The following is a 22,001-nucleotide window of genomic DNA, read 5'->3' as shown; positions in this document are numbered from 1 at the left end:
AGCTAAGAGTACTATCGTCAGCGAAACAATATATTGGATTAGAAGTTGCAGACAGGAGATCATTAATAAAAACGAGAAATAGTGTTGGAGATAGAATAGATCGCTGGAGCACACCAGCATTTATTTTATGGTTTTCAGACTTGAATTCATCCAATACAACTTGCATTGAACGATCCGAAAGGTAATTACTAATCTAATGAAGGAGGGATTCATGAAAACCGAAAGAACGCATTTTCGATAAGAGAGCCTGATGCCAAACCCTATCAAATGCTTTTGGAATATCAAGTGCAATAATCTTACTTTCTCCAAAGCGATATAAAGATTTGCTTTGAGATCACCAGTGAACCTATTGCTACGAAAGCCGTACTGCCGGTCATTAAGAAGCTTTCGATTTTCAAGATATTTCTTGAGCTGATAATTAATCAGCGTTTCCATGACCTTGGAAAGGAGGGACGAAAGTGCAATCGATTGGTAATTAGAGGGAGGAGAAGATTCACCTTTTTTGGGGATGGGCTGGACAAATGCAGTTTTCCATCCTCGCGGAACGAGAACTGAGGAGTAGGACAGATGAAAAAGCTTACGCAGTGGTTTCGCCAGCGTTGAAGAACACCTCTTCAGAATAATAGCGGGGATACCATCTAAGGACTCTTGCCACAGTACCAGTGCGAAAAAAGATTGCTCCCATAGAATCAGTAACTTGCTCAAGTACAGGTAGAGTCATAACACTCACTGGCAGCGTAGAATTGGCGGCGAACTGCCTAACAAAGACATAAGCTTTCTCTAAAGAGCTAACAAAAGGAGTGTCATTGGCAACTAGCGTAGGAACCGGTGAAGAGGAAGAATTCCTCTTGTTTTTTACAAATGAACAACAATTTTTACTGTCTTTGGGACATAGCAGTATTTTTTGCCGTAATTCTTGGTCAGTACAGTTGGCTTTATAGCAACGTAAACTTACCTCTTTGGCCCTAATAACCTCTTTACAGCTCGCATCAAACCATGCGTTTTCCTTGGTTCTGATACTTTTAACCCTATTCGGGATAAAAGTTCTCATTCCCAGGAGAAATAAACTTGTGATCAATCGAGGAAGCATAGTGACCAGTCAAAGATCCTAAAATAATTATTGAGACTGTCCCAGTTGGCTTTCTCGTATTGCCAAACTGTTCTTTTAGGAGCTCTTTCTTTAACTGAACAGTTTTGACACGAGAAATTTGCTGATATAACACAATGGTCAGATGTGCCTACAGGAGATATAACACTAACAATGTACTTATCAGGGTCAGAGGTAAGAAACAAGTCAAGTCTGCTCGACTTTCAACTTCCGATATTCGGGTGGGCACGTTGACTACCTAGCTTAGGTGGTTCTACTCAGCGAAGGTTTCTGCACACACTCCATCGGGTGTTGTCTGGCCTGAATATTGAAGCCAAGAATAATTATGTACATTGAAATCGCCCGTAACAACGATTTCAATGCGAGGATAGGACGAAACAATTCTGTGAATGGAATCAGACAAAGCATCAAATTCACGAGAAATTGATACTCTGTCTAAATTTAGGCTTCGATAAAGGCAGCAGTAGTGAATGACTTGCTTTTTTACAGAGAATTTAAACCACTTATAAATAAAAAAGCAATTGGTGCAAAGACCATATTGTGGTAAGTGCTGATAAGCAACATCATTCCTAATGTCAACGGCGAGGCCATGGTGGAAGAAGAATAAAGGCACCAAGTTATACCCATGAATACAAAATTCAGCAGGATCGGAACCCTCACCTACTTGGCTTTCACTTAGTGCCAAAATAGTTGGCCTGTTTAAAACAGTATTTGGCGGTAAACAAAAAATTTGCCCTTTGCCCACGAATATTACAATAATCTGCTCTGAATTGTCCAGTCATTGCAAATAAAAAAATTACTAAAAGCAATATAGAGATGAGAAATAAAATTCACTGAAAGCCCAAAAATAAAAAGGGGTCATGGTTGATCTTTTCCCAGATCCTTAAGTGATTTTAAGCAGGAAGGCCGTAGGGGGCAGCATGTCCCCAAATATAGGCGATAAGACCATATGGTCCTTTTAATTTTGAATTTCATAAAACCCAAACAAGTTCAAATGCCTAAATGTATGGTGACATTGCCCAAATCATACAACAAAATGTTAGTACAATTTTTTTCAACGTTATGAAATTTTTAATTTGGATGAAAAGACCTATATCCTATGTAAGCATGTAAAGGGTATTTCATGGTAACGTTTATGACACAATTTTCTAAAACGTTCTTAAATAGTTTTAAAAATCATTTGGGCCTCCAATATCATGCGACTCAACACCTCTCACACCGGGTGTGACCAAATTAGTGTGAAATTTAAATCTCATCAAATGTTAAGGCCTTCCCAATGTTCACAAAAAATAGTGCAACATCTAATAGTTCGTTGTCAGGAAAACTTTAGCACTATTCAGGATTTGTCGTATTTATTATTTACAGAAACTCCAAGAGTAATTTTTGCATAGAAATCGACAACTGTACATAGAGGTCATGTGTTTGTACGCCATTTGACTTTTTTCTAATAGGTGTCTTGAAGTCAAACGTCATTTAAGCCAGGCCATACAAAATTTCAACAAAAGAGTACTTTCTTTCAAGTAAAGCTTTGGAGATGCCATTGATACAAATTCAAGATTCATGGTTAAAAATTTGTAATTTTTTAATCCGGCTCGAAGGACCAATGTTGGAAATTTTGTTAATAAATTTAATTTAAAAACAACTTCAAATTTTTGTGACGCTAGTGACATACAGTGAAATAAATTGGACAGAAGTGATTTATTTTAACAAAATTTATAAATTTCAATCAAAACAAATTCATTCAAAAACAAACTCACATTAAAATCATGCATTCACACTTATTTTTGACAATTGATAGAAAGTTACCCAAATACCCTTGGGTAAAAAGTATTTTAAAATAATAATGTAAATTGGAATCCATTGCTCCTCGAATTATTAGTTTTTTTTTTTTCAATTTTAATTTAAAAATGTAAGCTTCTGTATAGTCACAGTATATTTTAGTTATGGCAGTGCCATCAAATTTTACTTACCTTCTACTATTTTGATTGTGTTTTCATTTGAAGAATAAAACCAATTTGAGAAGTCATTCAAGAAATGAAAATCCCTAAACAATGAGTTATTTGTATTGTTGTGAAATGAGTATTGTTTCATTATATAATATGCTACTTCATCTCTGTATCCTTTTTTTTAGACATTCAACATCATAATTGAAATATTCCAAAATAAATTGAAATACAAATCCATAAACCTACAAAAGATACTCTTAAAGAATTCATCCTAAATTATTTCCGTATTGAAGAAGTATAACCTCCAGCCCCGCAGTTTAATTAGTTATTCGAAAATCATTCTATATCTCTTATTTATGTAATATGTCTCTTCGTCATTCAGGCAATTCTATTCTATCAAAAGCATCCAAAATGTCCTTTGAAAATATACTCTTATACTTTTGTACATATATAACAAATTTCAATTTGGTTTCATCTTAAAATTAATACCAAGTCAACCCAACCATAAAGACGAGCGTCGACCGAAGACCAACTGGACGACCGACAACCGACGACCCCCGTCCATTCAATTGACCATTTTCATTTCTCGAAGGTCAAAAAACAAGACTGATGAAAACATCATCTGCCCGGATGAGGACACTTTAGCATCAAAAGGATATGCCGCTTCGTTTGCTTGCAAATCAAATATTTACTCTTTTTCCTTAGATTTAATCCGAAAACCCAACAAGAAAATTTTATCTATATGTATGAAAGGTAAATTTCTGAAATGACATGACGTTGAGTTTTATAGCTTTTGCTACCTCTCTATCTAATATAAGTACATAGTGTATATAGTTGAGCTATACTATATAGATGACTGGATGGTAGATGCCCAAGTTCTCGAGCCCGAGCCCTCCATAGAGACTACATTACTTCTGCCTGGTTGCAGAGCATTTAAGCAGTTGGTTTATCCTTAAGGAAATCATAAAATATACGAGCTTAGTTTTGCTGTTAAAAAAAATACATATATGTACACCTATACACACCTAGTATTCATTGGGAGTGTATGTAAATGTATAATTTTATGGTTGGTGCTTGTGCAAAATTCAACCTTTTAACCCTCGAAAACATGTACGTAAAAATATATAAATAAATCAGTGAAACATCTGAGCATTCTTTGAAAGCATCAGTGAATGTGAAAAAAAAACGTTGGTCTCCTCCATAAATTTGGTCGGTGGCTGTTTCTATATGGAGTAGACTTATAGTCAAAGCTGAAACAGAAGGGATGTCTTTTTATTTCGGTGATTTACCCAGGCCCATAGTTGACCCTATTAGAATAAAGTGAAGAAACTAACTCTCCATTGCCAAAGGACTTTACGACTAAGGCTATTCGTCTGGCATATGGGCATTCCGTAAGAAATACTGGTGTCTTTTTCATCACTGATGACGATTCTTCTTCTTTTTCTAACTGTAATAGTTTTGAATTCAAGTCGGAAAAAGTTTTCAAGATTCCATTTTCTGTACAAAATATGAAGAAAAAAGTTTTAATTTTTCAATATTCTAAGATAAATTACAATAAATTAAATTCCGAAGTAAAATTCTTCGAGTTACTCTCTGATTTTCGAACATTTTTAACTCTCGTCGGAGTTCGTCAGTCTTTTTCAAAAAGGTCTTAGTGTTTAGCGAATAGTATACAGGTTGTTTTGAATTGTTTAAAACTAAAGGTACAACTTGATTCGGTATACGATTTTGATAGTTTCATAGTGATATGCAGTCTTTGCGTTAAAAACAGAAGTTGCGATGTTATTAAAAAAAATTGTATTTTATTTTATAGTTATGGTTGTGTAAAAAACAAACATTTCTTAAACAATAAGTTGCATTTTTAGTTATTTAAAGAGGGCCATAGAATAGTTTTGATTATTAAATTTAAATATAATAAAGTGTTTTGCATTTATTTTAAAGGCATTTAAAGTCATTATTTACTGGATAAAACAATGATTATGTAAATATAGGCCACGTGGATAGTACAAAACTGAAACTTCTAAACACAAGCGCATAAATTAGGCTGAGAACTTGACCCATCGAGTTGAATATGTTGGCTTTCCGTGTAGTTGGCGGTTTGTACCTTAACGTCTTACATGACTTAAAATAACCCAACCAACAAGAAGTCTAATGGAGTAAAATTTTACCACCTTGGTGGCTTATTAGCATAGTCTTCGTGTGAAATAGCCATGTTCGGAAATCGTTATAATGATAAATGTCTTCTGAGGTACAGGTTGTGTGCCTTGCAATTATTATTATTCATGAAGCTTGCTGTTGTCAAGTTGTGGTGGCATTCAGCCAAAATTAATTCTTTCTCTGAATTAAGCTCATGTCTTTATAGCTATAATACCTTACTCAAATGGAGATTTTTCAAGTTTATGAATATCAAACAAAAATTTGATGGGTTTCCACCTTCAATGAGTTTATCCAACATAATCTCTTCAGATCCCTCAACTATAACAAATCTATTTGCTTAGTACTTTAGCAAATCCTATACCAAACATCTTTATGATCCTGATCCTCACTTCTTTAATTATTCACATGGTTGCACTCAAACCTCCCTTTCAAAAAATCGTAGGCCTTAAAGAAAATTTAGCCCTAGTCTCGATGGCGTCCCATCATAATAAATAATGAATTGGGGGGCGCAACAGTCCGTTGTGAACCAGGGCCTAGTGACTTACTGAAACCTGTGTTCGAGTACTGTCGTCAGGAATGGAAGGGACCTACAATTTAAGGCCGAATCCGAACGGCTAATTTAAGAAAGCACTTTTTCATGACAAGAGTTACTCTTGGAGAATTTGTCAATTCCTAGCAAGAGGCAGTACCCGCGCAAAATAATTTTTTAAATTAAGGTGGCACAGGCAGGGATTGAACCCGAGACCCCTTGCATGACAGTCCAACGCACTAACCATCATGCCACGGTTACGGGATAGCGTCCCATCAGTTGTTCTAAAAAACGGATGTAGCCTCTCTTTCTCTTACCCAAGGTGTATTTCCTCATATATGGAAAGATTTTTTTTATATTTCCGATTCATTAAAAGGGCAATAAAATTGAAACTAACAATTATTGACCTATTGTTAAAATTTCATGCATCCAAAAACTTTTTGAAAGCTTTGTTTATGATTCCGTTTATGTCAAATCCAATTCCCTATGCTCCCCGCTTAACATGGTTTTCTTAAAGGAAGATCCTTTACGACTAATTTAATTGGAATTATACCCAAAGTTTTGTCAGCTCTCGAGAATGGCAATGAAGCTGATGTTGTGTACGCTAATTTCAGCAAAGCCTTTGATAAAATATATCATAAGATAATTTATGTCAAACTTAGAGCCTTATGTTTTCCATCTATGTTCATAGACTGGATAAGCTCCTACCTTATTAATGGATCTTATAGAGTCCTCTTCTGTAACTCAGTCTCCAGTCCCATACAGGCCACTTCTTGAGTCCCACAAGGTAGTCCCTTTGGACCCCTACTCTTTGTCTTATCTGTCTGTCCTCGTATCGATGTCTGGCTTGAATTAAAAGACACTCAGATATAGTTATGTTTGCGGATGATAAGAACATTTTTAAGATTATCTCCACTCCATCTGATTCTTTGCTTTTACAGAAAGATCTTAATATCTTTTTTGTTTGGTGCATTGAATAACTTCATAGAGTAAATGTTAACAAATGACGTTTTCGGGCAAACAAATTCGATCTCATAGAGTATAATACTTCCTTAATGACGCCGGCCGTCAATGTACTCGATAATATTAGAGATCTTGGTGTTATGTGGGATAAAAACTTGAAATTCCATTCACATTTTTAACAAATTAGTAATAATGCTAATAGATCTCTCGGTTTTATTAAGAGAGAATCAAAAGAATTTTCCAACCCCCATATAATTGAAGCGCTCTACATTTCCCTAGACCGTCCTTATCTTGAATGTGCATGAAAAGTATGGTCTCCCTTTTATGAAAACCATTCACTTGAAAATGTTCAAAGACGTTTCGTTCGATTTGCCTTACGTGGACTCCCCTGGGATGATACATCTAACTTGAATCCTGATGGCGATCGTTTAAAACTGATAGGTTTGCAACCCTTATATTTTAGACTCCAAAAGCGCAGATATGTTATTTGGTTACCAATTCTTAATGGACAATATATATTTCCTGGTATTCCTGAGTGAAATTCATCTTAACACTAACTCTCGAAATCTACGATCTGTTTCTCTATTATATATCACCGCACTTTGAACCAACAATGTCCAGAATTCTTCGCCACTGCAACGCTTCTATGGTAGTCTTCGTCTTCAACATTTCCAAATCCCAACTGAAAGATACCTTTTACTTAAGCCCTTTTTTGAGTCTGCATTCCTCGTCCCTGCTAATTTTAAGTCTAATAAAATTAAAATTGTTAGTTCTTGTACATTAAAGAGCTTTTGTGTGGGCCTAAGGGCCCTCATAAATTAATGTTGGAAACTGATAACAATACCCAAACAAAAAATTGTTAAGTTAGTGTTAAGTTAAGTAAAGTTATAGCTTGCTTTAAGCTGAATAACTAAATTCCCGTGGGACTTTATTCTTCCTTAGAATTCAATGTTATTTGATGATCAAAAAATTGAACATCTTTATTTTGGGTTTTTAAAAAATATATGTAGTTTCTTTTTTCAAAATTTGATATCCCGAAAACGTGTCAACATTTTATTACGAAAATGAAATTGAACTATTTTATAAACAGACTCTTTAGATAAAGTTAGTACTAATGTTTTTTTTTATAAAAAAGAGTTTTCTCTTTTTAAAAAAGTTGTCCCATTGAAATGGGTGATAACATTACCAACAAATTTCAAGTTGATATCTTTCTTCGTTTTCATAATACTTGAGTGGAAAATTATTTCTTAACATAAATTACTTTAATTTTACTAAAAAAATAGCTAAAAGTTAACAAAAATATTTTGTATACGATAAAATAAGTTTAATTTCAATGTTTTATCTAAAATCAATTTTGACCAATTTTCAAAAGTTTTTATTTCCAAATATTTAAAATGAATGAAATTGTTTTGAAGTAAATAGTTTTTTTTTTTTTCAAGAGAATCGAACATCAGTTTTTTACAAATTTTTCTGAGACCAATAGTTCGGTATTATTATTTTTTTTCTTAAAATCTTCGAAGTGATCAATATTTTGTTTCAGTTTTGTTGATTTCTAAAATACAATGCATTTTTTTTAAGCTTTTCTTTTATTTAATTCTTTGTAAAATTATGTATAGTAATAAAAATTATGCAAAACCTTTTTTTTCGTAAAACTTTTTAATAAATTATGTGCTTGTAAGTTTTCTGAAAATCAATTTTTTTTAATCTAACTTAAGGACGGTTAGATTTAAAGGGCCGATGTTAAATGAGAACCACATCTACACGTCAAGTTTTTTTTTCTGAATTTCATTTGACATTTTCCAATTTCAGATTAACTTAATATGATTCTAGGAAAGGAAAGATATTCAGACTTATTATAAAAATTGGCGTCAAATTAATATTGTATATTGTGCACTTCTCGGTTTGTTCGGTCAATTTAATCTTCGAAATGTGCGTACAATCGGAAAAATCATGCAAAAATTTGAGCAAATCGGATCTCTAGGACTTGTTAAAGCACCAGTTCGCGATAGTATGTCTGAAGAGTCATCCACCTTAACTCGTCATCGTGTCCAAAAATTGCACCACTCACGCTCGTCGGTGATGAAAATTTTTCCTCGTTATTTGGCCGCCAAGACCAAGTGATTTGATTTTTTACTTTCTTCGGATTGTTCGAAAAATTCGGCACGTTAACTGCACCTCAATTATTCTTCAGCGTAATCGGATTTTGACCATCTGTCCCACCGACGCAACGTAGCGGTGGTAATTTGGCTGATATTTTGTTCCATACATAATGGAATCACATAAAAATCAACAAAGGACTTAACAAATTTTAAACAAATACGAAAAGTTAGTTATAGGAGCAATCTGAAAATTAACAACTAAAATATTCGTAATCTTCGTTTTGAAAGCTTGAAATAGTATAGTTCTAGTTTTAAATTTCAAAGACATTCTGTTAATGGAAATAATTTTAATTCCTGATGATACTGAAGATCACCGCATTTAAGTTTTTTTTTTTTCAAATTGCAGACCTCGAAAAGAAAATGAATTTTGTACATTTTCAAATTTGAGGCAATTTTATTTGAACAGTAAGGCCAACACATCCTCTAGAAAACGTTTCTCCAATGTTTTGATTTTTAAATTTTTTTAAATTAATTGATACTTTTCAGAGTCTGCAATACTAACAAAAAAAAAGAGGCTGGGATGCGATCCACACTGATAACTTCCCATCCCGTCTGTCGATTTGTCTTGCTTAAAAGTTTGTCTATGTGTAATCGTATCAATTTTTACCAAATTTGCGTACTATTTTTAGTTGATTTTATTTTTTATATAAAAGTTATCTGTTGGATTTTTATATAAAAATTACTGAATATCGAAAACAATAATAAAATAAGTTTGAAGACAATATTTTTAATTTTTACCAAGTTTTCTTAAATTTTGTTTAGGTTTTTAATTTTTTGTACAAAAACTGTCAATTTGATTTTTCTCAAAATTTGTCTTAATGTTGAAAACAATATTTCTTATAAGTAAAAAATAGTTAGAAGCAAATATCTCAAACTTTTAAAAAGATATTTGAGTCTAAAATCATTTTTTACCAACTCTTGTTATTTTTGTTCGGTTTTTAATTTTTTGTAAAAAAACTGTCAATTTGATTTTTTTCAAAATTTTATTGAATGTTGAAACCAATATTTCATATAAGATAAAATTAAATTAAAACTTACATTTTAAATTTTTAAAAAGATATTTGAGTCGAAAATCAATTTTTAAAAACTTTTATTAATTTTTTTAGGTTTTCATTTTTTGTAAAAAAAAGTTTCAATTCGATTTTTCTCAAAATTTTTCAGAATGTTGAAAACAATATTTTTTATAAGAAAAAATAAGTTAGAAACTATTAACTCAAAGTTTTAAAAAAATATTTGAGACGAAAATCATTTTTTACCAACTTTTGTTAATTTTTTTTTCGGTTTTTTATTTTTTATAAAAAAAACTGTCAATTCGATATTTTTCAAACTTTAACTGAATGTTGACAACAAAATTTTTTGAAAGATAAAAGTAAATTCAAGCCAATACCTCAAAGTTTTGCAAAGATATAGTCAAAAATCAATTTTTACCAACTTTTATACATTTTTTTTAGGTTTTTATTTTTTGTAAAAAAATCTGTCAATTCGATTTTTCTCAAAATTTTATCAGATGTCATAAACATTATTCTTCGTTGGACAAAATTGTCTAAGAGATTAAATCATATTTAAGTCATATAAAAACCGTTAAATGGATTTTTTTTTTCAAAAAATATACTTCTTTGATATCACGTTAAAATTTTATATATAAAATTTAATATAAGTCTGTAGCGTTTTTGGTTCGTAAGATATTTGGATTTAACCAAAATGTTCACCTTTTTTTCAAACTGCTATGAGCTGAGAGCCCTTTCTGCATCTTTCTGCCTTATTATCTGTATATTCAAATTTATTTAAAATCGATATCTCTTCTGGTTCTTGAGCTATGGACGACGAAAAAAACGTCGCGAATGTACGGACCGTACTTCAGGATGTAGGAACGTTCGTACACACACACGCACATACATCTTTCTAAAAATTTTTTATTTCGACTCTAGGGACCTTGAAACGTCGAGAAATGTCAAAATTTTCAATTTGACAAATCGGACCCATTAAAATAACTTCTTATGGGAAATTAAAAAGAGGTTTATGAAATGTTTGAATTTTTTAGCCCTCAGTTTTTTTTTGTCAAGAATTACATTTACATTTTAGCACCTTTGTTCAATGGTTTGAATTTACCAAAGAAATTTTTGTATTTTTGAAATTCACTCTCCAATTTCAGTCGAAGAAAAAAACACTCTTCTCGTTCTTTGATTATGCTTCACATATTATGTAAATTTAAAAACCCGGGTTAAGAAATTCAAATTCGTAGTTTTGAATATTTATTTCAAAAAAGTGTTCTAATTTTTGAAAATATTGTAAGTCAAAATAAATAATTTTTGTCAAAACTTTTCTTTTATTTAATTCTTAAAATATGTAATTTCGGAACTACTCTATTTTTGTTTATTTTAACCAAAAAACTCAATTCAAAAAGAATTTCTTTAGACAAAAGACTGAAATGATTAGAAAAATCTTGTCGGTTCATACAAAGTTAAAGAAATTATGTGAATATAAATGTGTTTTGATTACCAGCTTGGTTTTTTAAAACTTATTTTTGATACATTTTGCATAAGAAAAAGATAAGTTTCGATTCTTTTTTAAATACTGTTTGTTTTCGATTCAAGTTGAAAAATTATTTTTAAGGAATTCGGTATTGAAAAACAAGTTATTGATTCTTTAAAACTAGAGAAAAATGTACATACTTGTCTGTTTTTTGCATGAATCCAAAACATCGTAGGAATTTTATTTGTGCGTTTTATTTATTACTTGAAGTAATTCTAATTAACCTCATGTTTGGAATAGACAACAATGGCCCTAAGTTGTAAGCTTTTATTTAAATTCTTTAAATAATAGATTGAAATCGCAACCAAATCCTCCTTTTAAAACATTCATTTTCCCTAAATCTCCAAGATTAGCTTACCTCTTCAAGTTCCTTCTAAACACAAAAATTAGTCATCAGTAAAAAGGCAACATAAATTAAATTTACGTACTTTGTGCAATTTGTATCTTTATTTTTCGTAAATGTTTTTCATTATCATTCCATTTTTGTTTTAAATTGATTTTTGTTGCTGCTTTCACAATTAAATAAATTAATTTAATTCATTTCATTTTTTTATAATATAACTGTATTTTTCTCAAAATGTAATCAAAATGTAAGTATGTATGTGTTGTTAATCTTTTTGTTGTTTTTTTAACTACCATTACATCCTTAAAATTATCTTCTTTTTTTTTGTTTGTTTATTTTATAATAATTTATCTGTTTTATACTTCCTACTATTACAATAAATTTATAATAATAATTAAATTTTCTTAAAAATATTTTCTGTTAATTAAACATTTTTTTTTTGTTTAAGTTTTAATAATTTTTTTTGTCTTTTTTTTCATTTTGATTTGATTTTATATAAAAAGCTTTGTTTTTTAATTTGTTTTCCCAAAATTTTTTGAATGAATTTTTTATTTTGGAAATGTTTGATCATTATTTTCACAAAGGAAAAAAAAACAACAAATATGCAGGCATTTAAAAAAAAAGTGTTTTGGGTTTTTCTGTGATGATTAAACCTTAACAAACTATGCACATTTTACAGTTTTTGTTGGGTGCTGTGTGCTTTTTTTTGGGTTTTCATACCTCTATCTGTTTTGGCAACGGGACTTGAACTTCCTCTTAAACCTCGTCCGTAAATCCTCCTTTTTCAAAATTCACACAAACAAAAATGTTAAATTAAGAGCGAAAAAAGAAAAACTTGAGAACTTTTCTTTTTATTTTAAAACGTAAATACACACACAAAAGAAGAAAACTTTTCTAACTGTACCCTGCGGGCTGTTGTAATACCCTTGTGTCTCATTTGTGGCTCGACATCTTCTTCTCGTTTCTCCATGAGGAGTAGTATTTTTATGTAAAAGTTTTTCCTTTTTTTTTTGTTGTTTATTAAGGCGGAGGGGGAGGGAGGGGGTAAGTACGAGATAAGGGGGTTGATAAGAACGTTGAAAGGATGCAGAAGGAATGCAGGTAATAAAAAGCAGGTTGACAAAATTTTCACATGAACTACCCACCAACCCCGCTGCAGCTCATTCTACCCACCATCACACGGGGATTTTGCCCATATACTGAACTCACTCCCACTCCCACTTCCACCCATTAGTAGGAGGTGTAGTGAAACAAAGAGCCATAACAAAAGTTTAAAAAATAAAATAAAAAAGGAATCAACATAGTTTAGTTTGTGTCTGTTTGTGTTCGCCTCGGGGGACGAAAGTGGAAACTTTTTACATCCCAGATGATTATCCTAGAATCTTCTTGAAATAGCTCGGTGTATCTGGCTTGGTGAGGGAGCGTCTACGGTTTGGCTTGAATGGGGGGTAGGTTTCTTCGTTGAGGAAGTTTCTCGTTGGTTGGGGCTCCTCGTGTTGTGCGGCCTTAGTTGCGGTTGCAGTAGTCAAAGAAATAATTCCGGAACCCTCGGTGGTGGTGGAAGCGGGCAGAGCTGATAATGGGGGAGACATGCTGTCACCAGTGTTACTGCTGCTGCTGCTGCTACTGCTGCTGCCACTGGTGCTCACGGCTACAAATGGCGTTGACTGTTGTGGTAGTTGGTCTGTTTTTTCTGTGTTCATCAGCAGTCCTTCTGTTTGTGTATCGATGGTGTGGACAAGAGGAGCTTGCGACGAAGTCACGTCGACAGTGGCGTCCGCCTCGGTCTGGTGCAGCACTGAGGCAGTTGATGATGATGACGATGGCAGCATAGTCTGGGAGGAGGTCGAACTGCTGGCTCTGTTGATGCTGGTGACATCTCCGCTGCCGGTTGTCGGAATAATGAGATCCGTAGTTTTTTCGGCAGTAAAAGTTGTCGTTGCTACAGCTTCTGGTTCGGGTTGTGATTCTGGTGTTGTGGCGGGCTTGATTGTGCTCTGAGGCTGGGTGGCTATCGAAGCATCTTGTGTGGTCATTTCAGCTCGAGCGGTTGTAGTGACCTGTAATTGAATTTCCGATGAGTTTGCAGCTGGTGACTCCTTGTCTTGCACTTTAATGGTCACCACCTCTTCCACTGTTTGCGGTGCAATGGTGTCACCCACCTGGAGCGAGGCAAACGTGGTCTGTTGCTGCTGCTGTTGCTGTTTCTGTTGCTGTTGTTGTCCATTGGACTCTTCCAGTTGGTGCACATTTTCAATTGTAGTCTCTGCGGTCTCATCATCTCTATCGCTCTGATCCGGAGTTGGTGCTGTATGAGGATGCTCGTGCTCGTGCTCGTAGCCCTTTGCTGGTGGTACATAATGGGACTTCACCAGCAGCATCGGTGGAATAAAATGGTTATCGTTTGTTTCTTTGATGTGAGGATGATTTGCCTCCTCGGTGATGATGTTGGTGCGCTGCTGCTGGGGATGCATTGGGTGACCAATCGTAGCCGGCTGTGTGGCAGGAACTATACCGCTGACGGTTGTGGTCATTAATGAAGCCGACGAAGTGGAAGGTCCCCCGGATGTGTACATATGCTCAGCTGTAGTGGTTCCGTCGAGTAATGCAGATGATTCGGATGATGTGTGGACCTGAACAGGCATAGGGGTTGAAGGTTGCTCTATTTCCACAGCCACCGTCGATGTGGTTGTGGTTGCGGGTTCGACGATTGTCGTGCTCTTTATGGTTGGCATTTTTTTCAAATCCTGCGGCAAGACCTTTTTGATATGTGGCAGTGGCTCGAGAACTTCGTTTGACGCATCCTCATCCGGCATGGGTTGATCCGCCACCATCATGTCGTCCAGGTCGGTCTCCTTCTGATTACCCCGATCCATTGGCTTCTTAGGGGCGGGAGTTGGCTTCTTCTGCTGCATTGCCACTACAATCTTCTTGGCAGCCTTCTTCACGGGCATCGGAATCTCCCCGGGAATACCGGATGGCTGATCAGCTTGCATAAGCTCATCTACGTTGAATTGCTCGATGAGTTTCTGCACGGTGTTCTTCTCGGTCTGGACCTGCTCGCCGGAGTCGACGGCACTCTTCACGGGAATCATCTCTATGTCGTTGTTCTCGTTATTGTCGGTCGAGATGCCACGGATAATTTGCAAAGACTTAAAGTGGGAGTTGGTGATGTCAGTGAGTTTCTTCGACTCCAGACGTTCCCGGGGGCAAATTAGCTCGCGCATAATTTTTTCACGGTCCTGTCGAAACGAAACAAAAGCAAAGATTTCGGAATTTATGAATAATTCGTTCGCATCAAAGAAAAGAGAACAGAGGTAAAAAGGATGAATTTCTTTTCGTGTAGTTGTGTAAAAACACAAAGCGAAAAAGAACGAACACAAGATGAAAATGTGTACATAAATTATGAAAAGTGCACTTACCTGCTTTCCGCGGCATATCTGCCTTATGAGTCCCTCTTCGCCGCAGTTGCGAATTAATTCAATGCTAGCTGTATCTGCCATGTATTGCATAGTTAAAGAGGGTAAGTCCTTAAGGATGCATGATTCGGCCCACGCAGGAACTAGACGACAGGAAGAGAAAAAGAGATGGTGATATATTCGTTATAGGGCTTATGGTTGATGAATACGTAATGCAATATTAAGGGCTTTTTGCAAAATGAAATTCATTGAGACGTGATGCAAACATAAAAGAGGTTTATTTTTCGTTCGTTTGCATCATCATCATTATATGAGCCGAGCAGCGAATGCATATAAACGCCGAGAAAGGTTGACAAACTCTAACTGGTATATCTTGTGGCGTTTGTGCTTACCTGGCATTTCACAGAGGAATGATGCTGTTTCTGGCCCTCCACATCTAAGAGCATGCCAACGATAGTCACGAATTGGATCAATGACAGCGCATAGTGGAGATTCCATTAATGGCAGTGATTCAGCCCAGTATCCGGTGTTGGCAGCTAAAACTTTTGAATTCCTATATTAGAAACACACACAAACAAAAAACAAGTAAAAATTAGAGAAAATATTCACATAGTTTTTAGAAAGGAATTTGGAATAAAAAAGGCTCTAAAGTCGTGTTTTTTTTTTTGATATTTTGAGTGAAGCGATTTTCAAACATGCTGGGGACACATGTAACGAGAGTTCGAATATCGAGTATTGCTTACATTTTCCTTTTTCTAATCTATTTAATGGCATGAAGTGTCTCTAGTCAGTATGAAATAAGTTACAAAAGTTGCGTATTTTTCATTTAATGTTTCGTATGTTTTATGAAGTTTTTGCAACTTTTAAGTTTTTTTAAGTTTTAATAAGTTGAAATGATTTTAATTTTACTTTTGGTAAGTTTTTCTTTTCATTGCAAGGAATACTTTAAAATGAGTAAGAAAATTGTTTGGCTTACGTGAAAAACATAGAAAGTAATTCCCGAACAACTTAAACACACTTACTGGTGTAATTATAAGAAACAGAACTCATCTTTGTCTTTATTTTTGGGCTACCTTTTGGTGACCTTTATATTGAGTTTGCATTAGACGTTTGAGTAATAACTACTAAAAATTACTAAAAATTGTCAAATTTTTAACGTTAAATTGAAATGTCTAGACTTTTCGTAAACCATTACGCATCAATTACAAAAAAGTCTTACCTCTTAACCTAAAATTACAAGTTAAAGGCAAAACGAGAAACATAGAAAACATAGGAATTTAACTGTGAAAATTTAAGAGTTTTGAATAATGGACATCAGCCCAAAACTCACTATAAGCGTTGAACATTTTGACAGATATCAAAGTGGATTGGTATTAGCCCAAATTTGAATTTTGTCTGTTGAATATCATTTACAATTTTTCGATGACGATTAGGGTCCATTTTTAAGTGTTCGAAATTCTCGGATTATCCGTCACATTGTTATTGAAAGTGGCGATATTTTTGACAGATCTTTTAAACGACACGGTCTTCGATGACTAAAACAGTGGGCTTAAATTTCAAAATCATAACTTATTTCACTGACAGCTGTTTCCCGCTTCATTTACGTTGAAAAACCCTTGGGAAATATTTAAAACTAATTTCAAAGTTTTAGAAGAAGTGATATACCGCTTGTTAACGAAATATTAAAACAATTAGGTGTACGTTTATTAAAGTTTGTTTCATATGCAGAACGCGTTATTATAATAGCTTCAAGGAAATTTATACTTTGTGAACTTCTTTAATCAGGCCTTAATATGTTCAGTAATTGGGTCCGCAGGTGCAGACATAACGTAACCCACTTAAGACAGAACTTTTTCTATTCACAAGAAAACGAAACATGTTATCTTTTCATATAATTCTCATCTAAGAAAGTTCAATTAAGCTTTCAGATTAACGAAGTGCCTTTTAAGCATATTTTCTGGCCAAAACGGGTAGACATTTTTACCGACAGCTAAGCAGCAATCATCAAGGCCATATCTGCCATTGTCACAAAATCAAAACTGGTAAAAAAATGTCATAGAGAGCTTCGTTTACTTAGGGAAACAAACACAGTTACCCTCCATTGCTTCTTAGGGACCTCTGAAATTGAAGGTAATAAAAATGCGGACTAATTGGCCACAAACTGATGAATGCTCAGTCCGAGCCATAATGGTAGCAATGATATACAGGCCACAAGAGCAAGTAAATAAACTTATTCACCAAGGGTTCATTGAAATCGTTAACATCAGGTAGTTAGTTCTTAGCAGGGTCTTGAGAAATCTATGGCCAGAAGGTAAGACAAAATTCCTTATGCAGCTAGGTAAGCCTCAGTTGTTCTTATTAATAAGCATCCTAACGAATCACACTCTCAAAACCCACCTCTGCCTATCAACTCCTACTCTCACCTCCCTGTGGTGAACATCGAGAGCAAGTACCTCAACTGAAGATTGGGTTTCAACCCAAGTAAAAATTTGTTGCGGGCAGCAAACGAGAGAGGGGGAGAGGTGTTTCCACTAAGTCACCACTCCTTATCCAGACGGCAGCGAAAAAATTCTGGAGATGGAATCAACGTTGGAACCTACAGTTCCAGTAAGGTTGAACTACTTAGTGAACACCTTATAGGGCTTCTTCGACTTATTCGGAGCTCATAGGCCTATAAGGAGCGGTTTTATACGGCTTCCCATCCTTGAAGTTATACTAAGGATCTGGCCCTCCAGGTTGGGGGTTGTGCCGTCGGGGTTGTAGCCACGTAAAAGCTTTCATAGTTGCGAAGCACCAACAAGCCTTGGATACAGACACTGTTGACAACCAACGCAAAGGAATTAAGACAACGAACTTCGGATATGCACGTGGAATGTTAGGTCCCCTTACAGACCTGCTCATGAGCTCTATGAGCAGAAGAGGTGAGAGGAACGCCGACTTCTTAGAAGAAAAAAGAGAGGGCATGAGAAGCGTGCGGTCGAAGATGTTGAGAGGTTTAAAAGCAGGAATGAAGTTCGAAAGTTTTATGAACAGGTGAAACGAAATTCACGGGTACATAAACCTAGGATATGGAAGGACCATTTCTGCAGACTGTATAACGGCGATGACGAACTGAATTCCGCTGTAAGACATCAACATAGACGACGAAAGCCAACAATCCTCCTCGCCACTTAGACGAAGTAAAGATTGACATATCTAAGCTGAAGTCTAATAAAGCTGCTGGAGATAAGTTGGTAAGGAGCATGCATCAACTTATCTGTAATATATGGTCGGAGAAAGCGTGCCCGATGAATGGAACCTCAGTATTGTTTTGCCCGACCCTGAAAAAAAGGAAACCCTCTAAACTGCACGAACTATAGAGGTATCGGTCTACTTAACGTGGCCTATAAAATCTTCTCTGCCGTAATATGTGAACATATCAAGCCCATCGTCAACAACCTGATAGGTCCTGATAGTGTGGTTTTAGAACAGAAAAGTCCACAGTTGATCAAATATTCACATTACGGCAGATCCTGGAAAAAAACCCAAGACCACAAAATCGACACCCACCATCTTTTCATCGATTTCAAGGCCGCATATGAGAGCATCTACAGGGACTAGCTGATAGAGCCATGTCTAGTTTTGGCATCCCTGCCAAACTCGTCCGTTTGTGCAGGATGACCATGGACAATTCACGCTGCTCCATAAAGGTTGGAAACAACTTAACAGAACCTATTGATGTCAAAAAAGGTTTTAGACAAAGTGATGCGCTGTCATGGGAATTTTTTAACATCGTGCTTGAAAGAATAGTGCAGAGCTCACACGTCAACACTAGAGGACCTATCTTTCAAAAGGCTTTCCAATTACTAGCATATGCTGATGACATTGACACAATCGGAAGAACTCAGCGTGATGTCAATGGGGCTTTTGTGAGTATTGAGGCAGAGGCGGCAAGAATGGGTTTAACGGTTAATGAGGGCAAAACAAAGTACATGCTGTCGTCAAGAAAGAACATACAACACCGACGTCTTGGTCAAAACGTCAGAATCAACAGACGTAACTTTGAGGTAGTCAAGGACTTCGTCTACCTAGGCTCCGATGTAAACGCAGAAAACAACACCAGCGCTGAGATCAAACGCAGAACAACTTTTGCTAACCTCTGTTTCTTTGGACTAAGAAAGCAATTGAAAGGTAAAGTCCTCTCTCGAGGGACCAAAGTGTTGCTATATAAGAACCTTATCATCCCCGTCCTGCTATACGGTGCAGAAGCATGGACTATGACAAAAGCGGATAAAAGCACCTTGGGTCGCTTCGAGTGAAAAGTTCTTCGTGTGGTCTACAGTCTCGTACGCATCGAAGGGGAATTGAAGAGAAGATGGAACGACGAACTGTACGGGCTGTACAGCGACGTAGACTTAGCCAGAAGGGTAAAAGCCCACCGACTAAGATGGCTCAATTTACGAAATCAATAATGATTTTGGACGATTAAATATATTTTCTGACGGGGCTCATTTTCGTCATAAAACGGTATTGCAGAGAAGCAAATAAATCTTACAGAGAATGTTGGCATCGTTATAAAATTTTTTTATAACCAACTTTTTTGACATACATTTTGACAACCATTGGTTAACGCATAGTGTCGATTTTTTATCAATATAGTGCCAACAGGCCAATTTAATGTAAGCTATTTGTAAGATTCAACCGGAAAATATCAACAAAATCTTGAACATTTGTTTCGAAAGAATTAGTTGCTGTGAATCCAGCACAGACAGCTGCTTCAACAACGTAGTATTCTAAAACTTTTGCTCTCATTAAAAAAAGCCATAATACATGCGGAAAAAATGTTATCTGTTTTGCAATTTTAAGACTACTCACATTATCGTAAAATAGTTGAAGGGAGCCGAACGTTTCTTAAACAAAACATTTGTTTTGATAAAATGACGATTTAACCTTCACCAAAATGGCCGCAAAAACTATAAAAATTTGAGAGTCCTTAAATGCAAAACCATTATTACTATTTTCCAATTACCTCACGACCTAAAAACCAATTACAATAACAGAGTATAAAAAAATTGTGCCTGTTCCATTAATCTCGATTGAAATTGTGTCCAATACTTGATTGTAGGGCACAAGTTCAATTTCAAGAGGTTAATCAACGTAACAATAAATTCTTTAAATTTAAATGTGAGACGATAACAATAACTTTTTACCTTTCTCTCTCATTTGTTTTTCTTCAATATCATTTTGTTATATATTTTTATTTTCATTTAGAAAAAGAAAATAATCAACATTTCAAAAGTAATACAAAAAAATATCTCTTTTATCTTCGGCTGTAAAATAAAGAAATCAATTTCTAAAAAAGAAAAAAACAATAATAATCCTTCAATTTAACCTACATACAATTTGGAATAATGTATTTTGTCAATATCTCTCTTCTCAAGTTTGGAATTCAATTTTATATCTAGGACTGTTTTGTATTTGTAGGTTTGCATCGATATTGAGATACTTGGCACTTATTATAGTAAAAAATATAACTTTCCTGGAATTCAATAATTTTCCAAGACTCTGTTTTTTCCTCAATCCTCATCCTTTACCTTTGTATCCTTGTATAGTAAGTTATAGCAACTTGCTTTGACACAATAATAATAAACTCTTAAAATAGAACGAACAAAATAACCACAAAAAGTAGAAAGAAAAAGAAGAAGGCAAAAATAAAACAACAGTACCTACTTTCATCCAATAGAGAAAATGAAAATATAAAATAAAATTTATTTATGTTCTTGACTGTTACTTACGACCACATGAAACGATCCGAGCTCTGCGGTCTCATAAGTCCAATCCAGACAATGTCGTTTACATCCAATTCCCTTAAAAGGTCTCGTGTTGCATCAAATTGAAAACTGTTGTCAACTGAAAGATGAAAAAACAGTAAAAAATAAAATCAAAAAGCTGTAACTATAGTATACCTATATAACTGTCTATAGTAAATAAAGGTTGTTTATAAAGGTAAGGTTTAAAAGAAAGGTATACCTACCTACCCTTCCTACCTATGATATACAAACTTAAATTTAGTAGGTAAATACAAAGGTCTATTATTATGGCACAAGGTTCGAGTAAAAAGGTGTATACCCTATAACAAGATTGTAAAAATATAGAATGGAGAACAAAACTCAATTTAAATTTATGAAATTTGGGGACTTCCTTCCATTTTCGGTGTGGAAAGGGGAGCTTCGAGGAGATGATATTGTTTACAACTTACCTATGGAAAATAAAGAGAATCATTTCCTACTATAATAGGAACTCCCGAAAATTCAGATCATAACATCAAGGAGACCGAGGACAAAATTTAAATTAAACACAATCGAAAATGAATATAAAATAAGGTTAAAGAGCAACGAAAAAGTTTATAATCAAAAATAGGAAATTAGGGAGCAAAATCGTTCTTGACACTTTTATGAAAAGTTTTTTTTACCAACATTAAGTCTTTTTCGTAGAAAAAGTTTTTTTTTCATAGAAAATTAAGTCTTTCTTAATCAAGTATAACACCGGCAGTTAAAACAATTGTACATATAAACATTTTTGAAAAAAGGTCTAACTTTCAGAACAGAGACTTTACTTTTTTCCGCAAATACGATGTTAAACAAAAAAAATCATTAATAAACTGTGTCATTCACTTTTTGTGTTCTTAAATTAAAAATTTAAACATTAAATTTTTATTATTAAAATTACTACGATTTATGGTTTTGTCCATACTTCCCCTATCTACAAACTGTGTAATGAAGAAATCCTGTTGGGGATAAAATGACTTTGGGAATAAACTTAAACTAAATAACAAAATCTCTGAATCATAACAGGTATCTATTCAA

The 22,001-nt window shown here is 34.5% G+C and overlaps 1 protein-coding gene across 1 annotated transcript in view; it reads right to left on the bottom strand.

Moving 5' to 3' along the window:
- Positions 1 to 11,808: 11,808 nt before the first annotated feature.
- LOC129945974 (mucin-2) overlaps positions 11,809 to 22,001 on the bottom strand; it is a 57,630-nt gene continuing 47,437 nt past the window's right edge. The window contains exons 3-6 of the mRNA XM_056055970.1: positions 20,931 to 21,045; positions 15,549 to 15,709; positions 15,160 to 15,299; positions 11,809 to 14,979 (exon numbers count right to left, since the gene is read on the bottom strand). Of these exons, the coding sequence (XP_055911945.1) occupies positions 13,108 to 14,979; positions 15,160 to 15,299; positions 15,549 to 15,709; positions 20,931 to 21,045 (2,288 nt within the window). The 3' untranslated portion in view covers positions 11,809 to 13,107. The remainder of the gene's footprint in view (positions 14,980 to 15,159; positions 15,300 to 15,548; positions 15,710 to 20,930; positions 21,046 to 22,001) is intronic.

The sequence above is a fragment of the Eupeodes corollae genome, chromosome 2 (assembly GCF_945859685.1).
Source record: "Eupeodes corollae chromosome 2, idEupCoro1.1, whole genome shotgun sequence".
NCBI lineage: Eukaryota > Metazoa > Arthropoda > Insecta > Diptera > Syrphidae > Eupeodes > Eupeodes corollae.
Note: the sequence above shows the minus strand (reverse complement) of the source record. Positions and strands in the feature narration are given on the sequence as shown.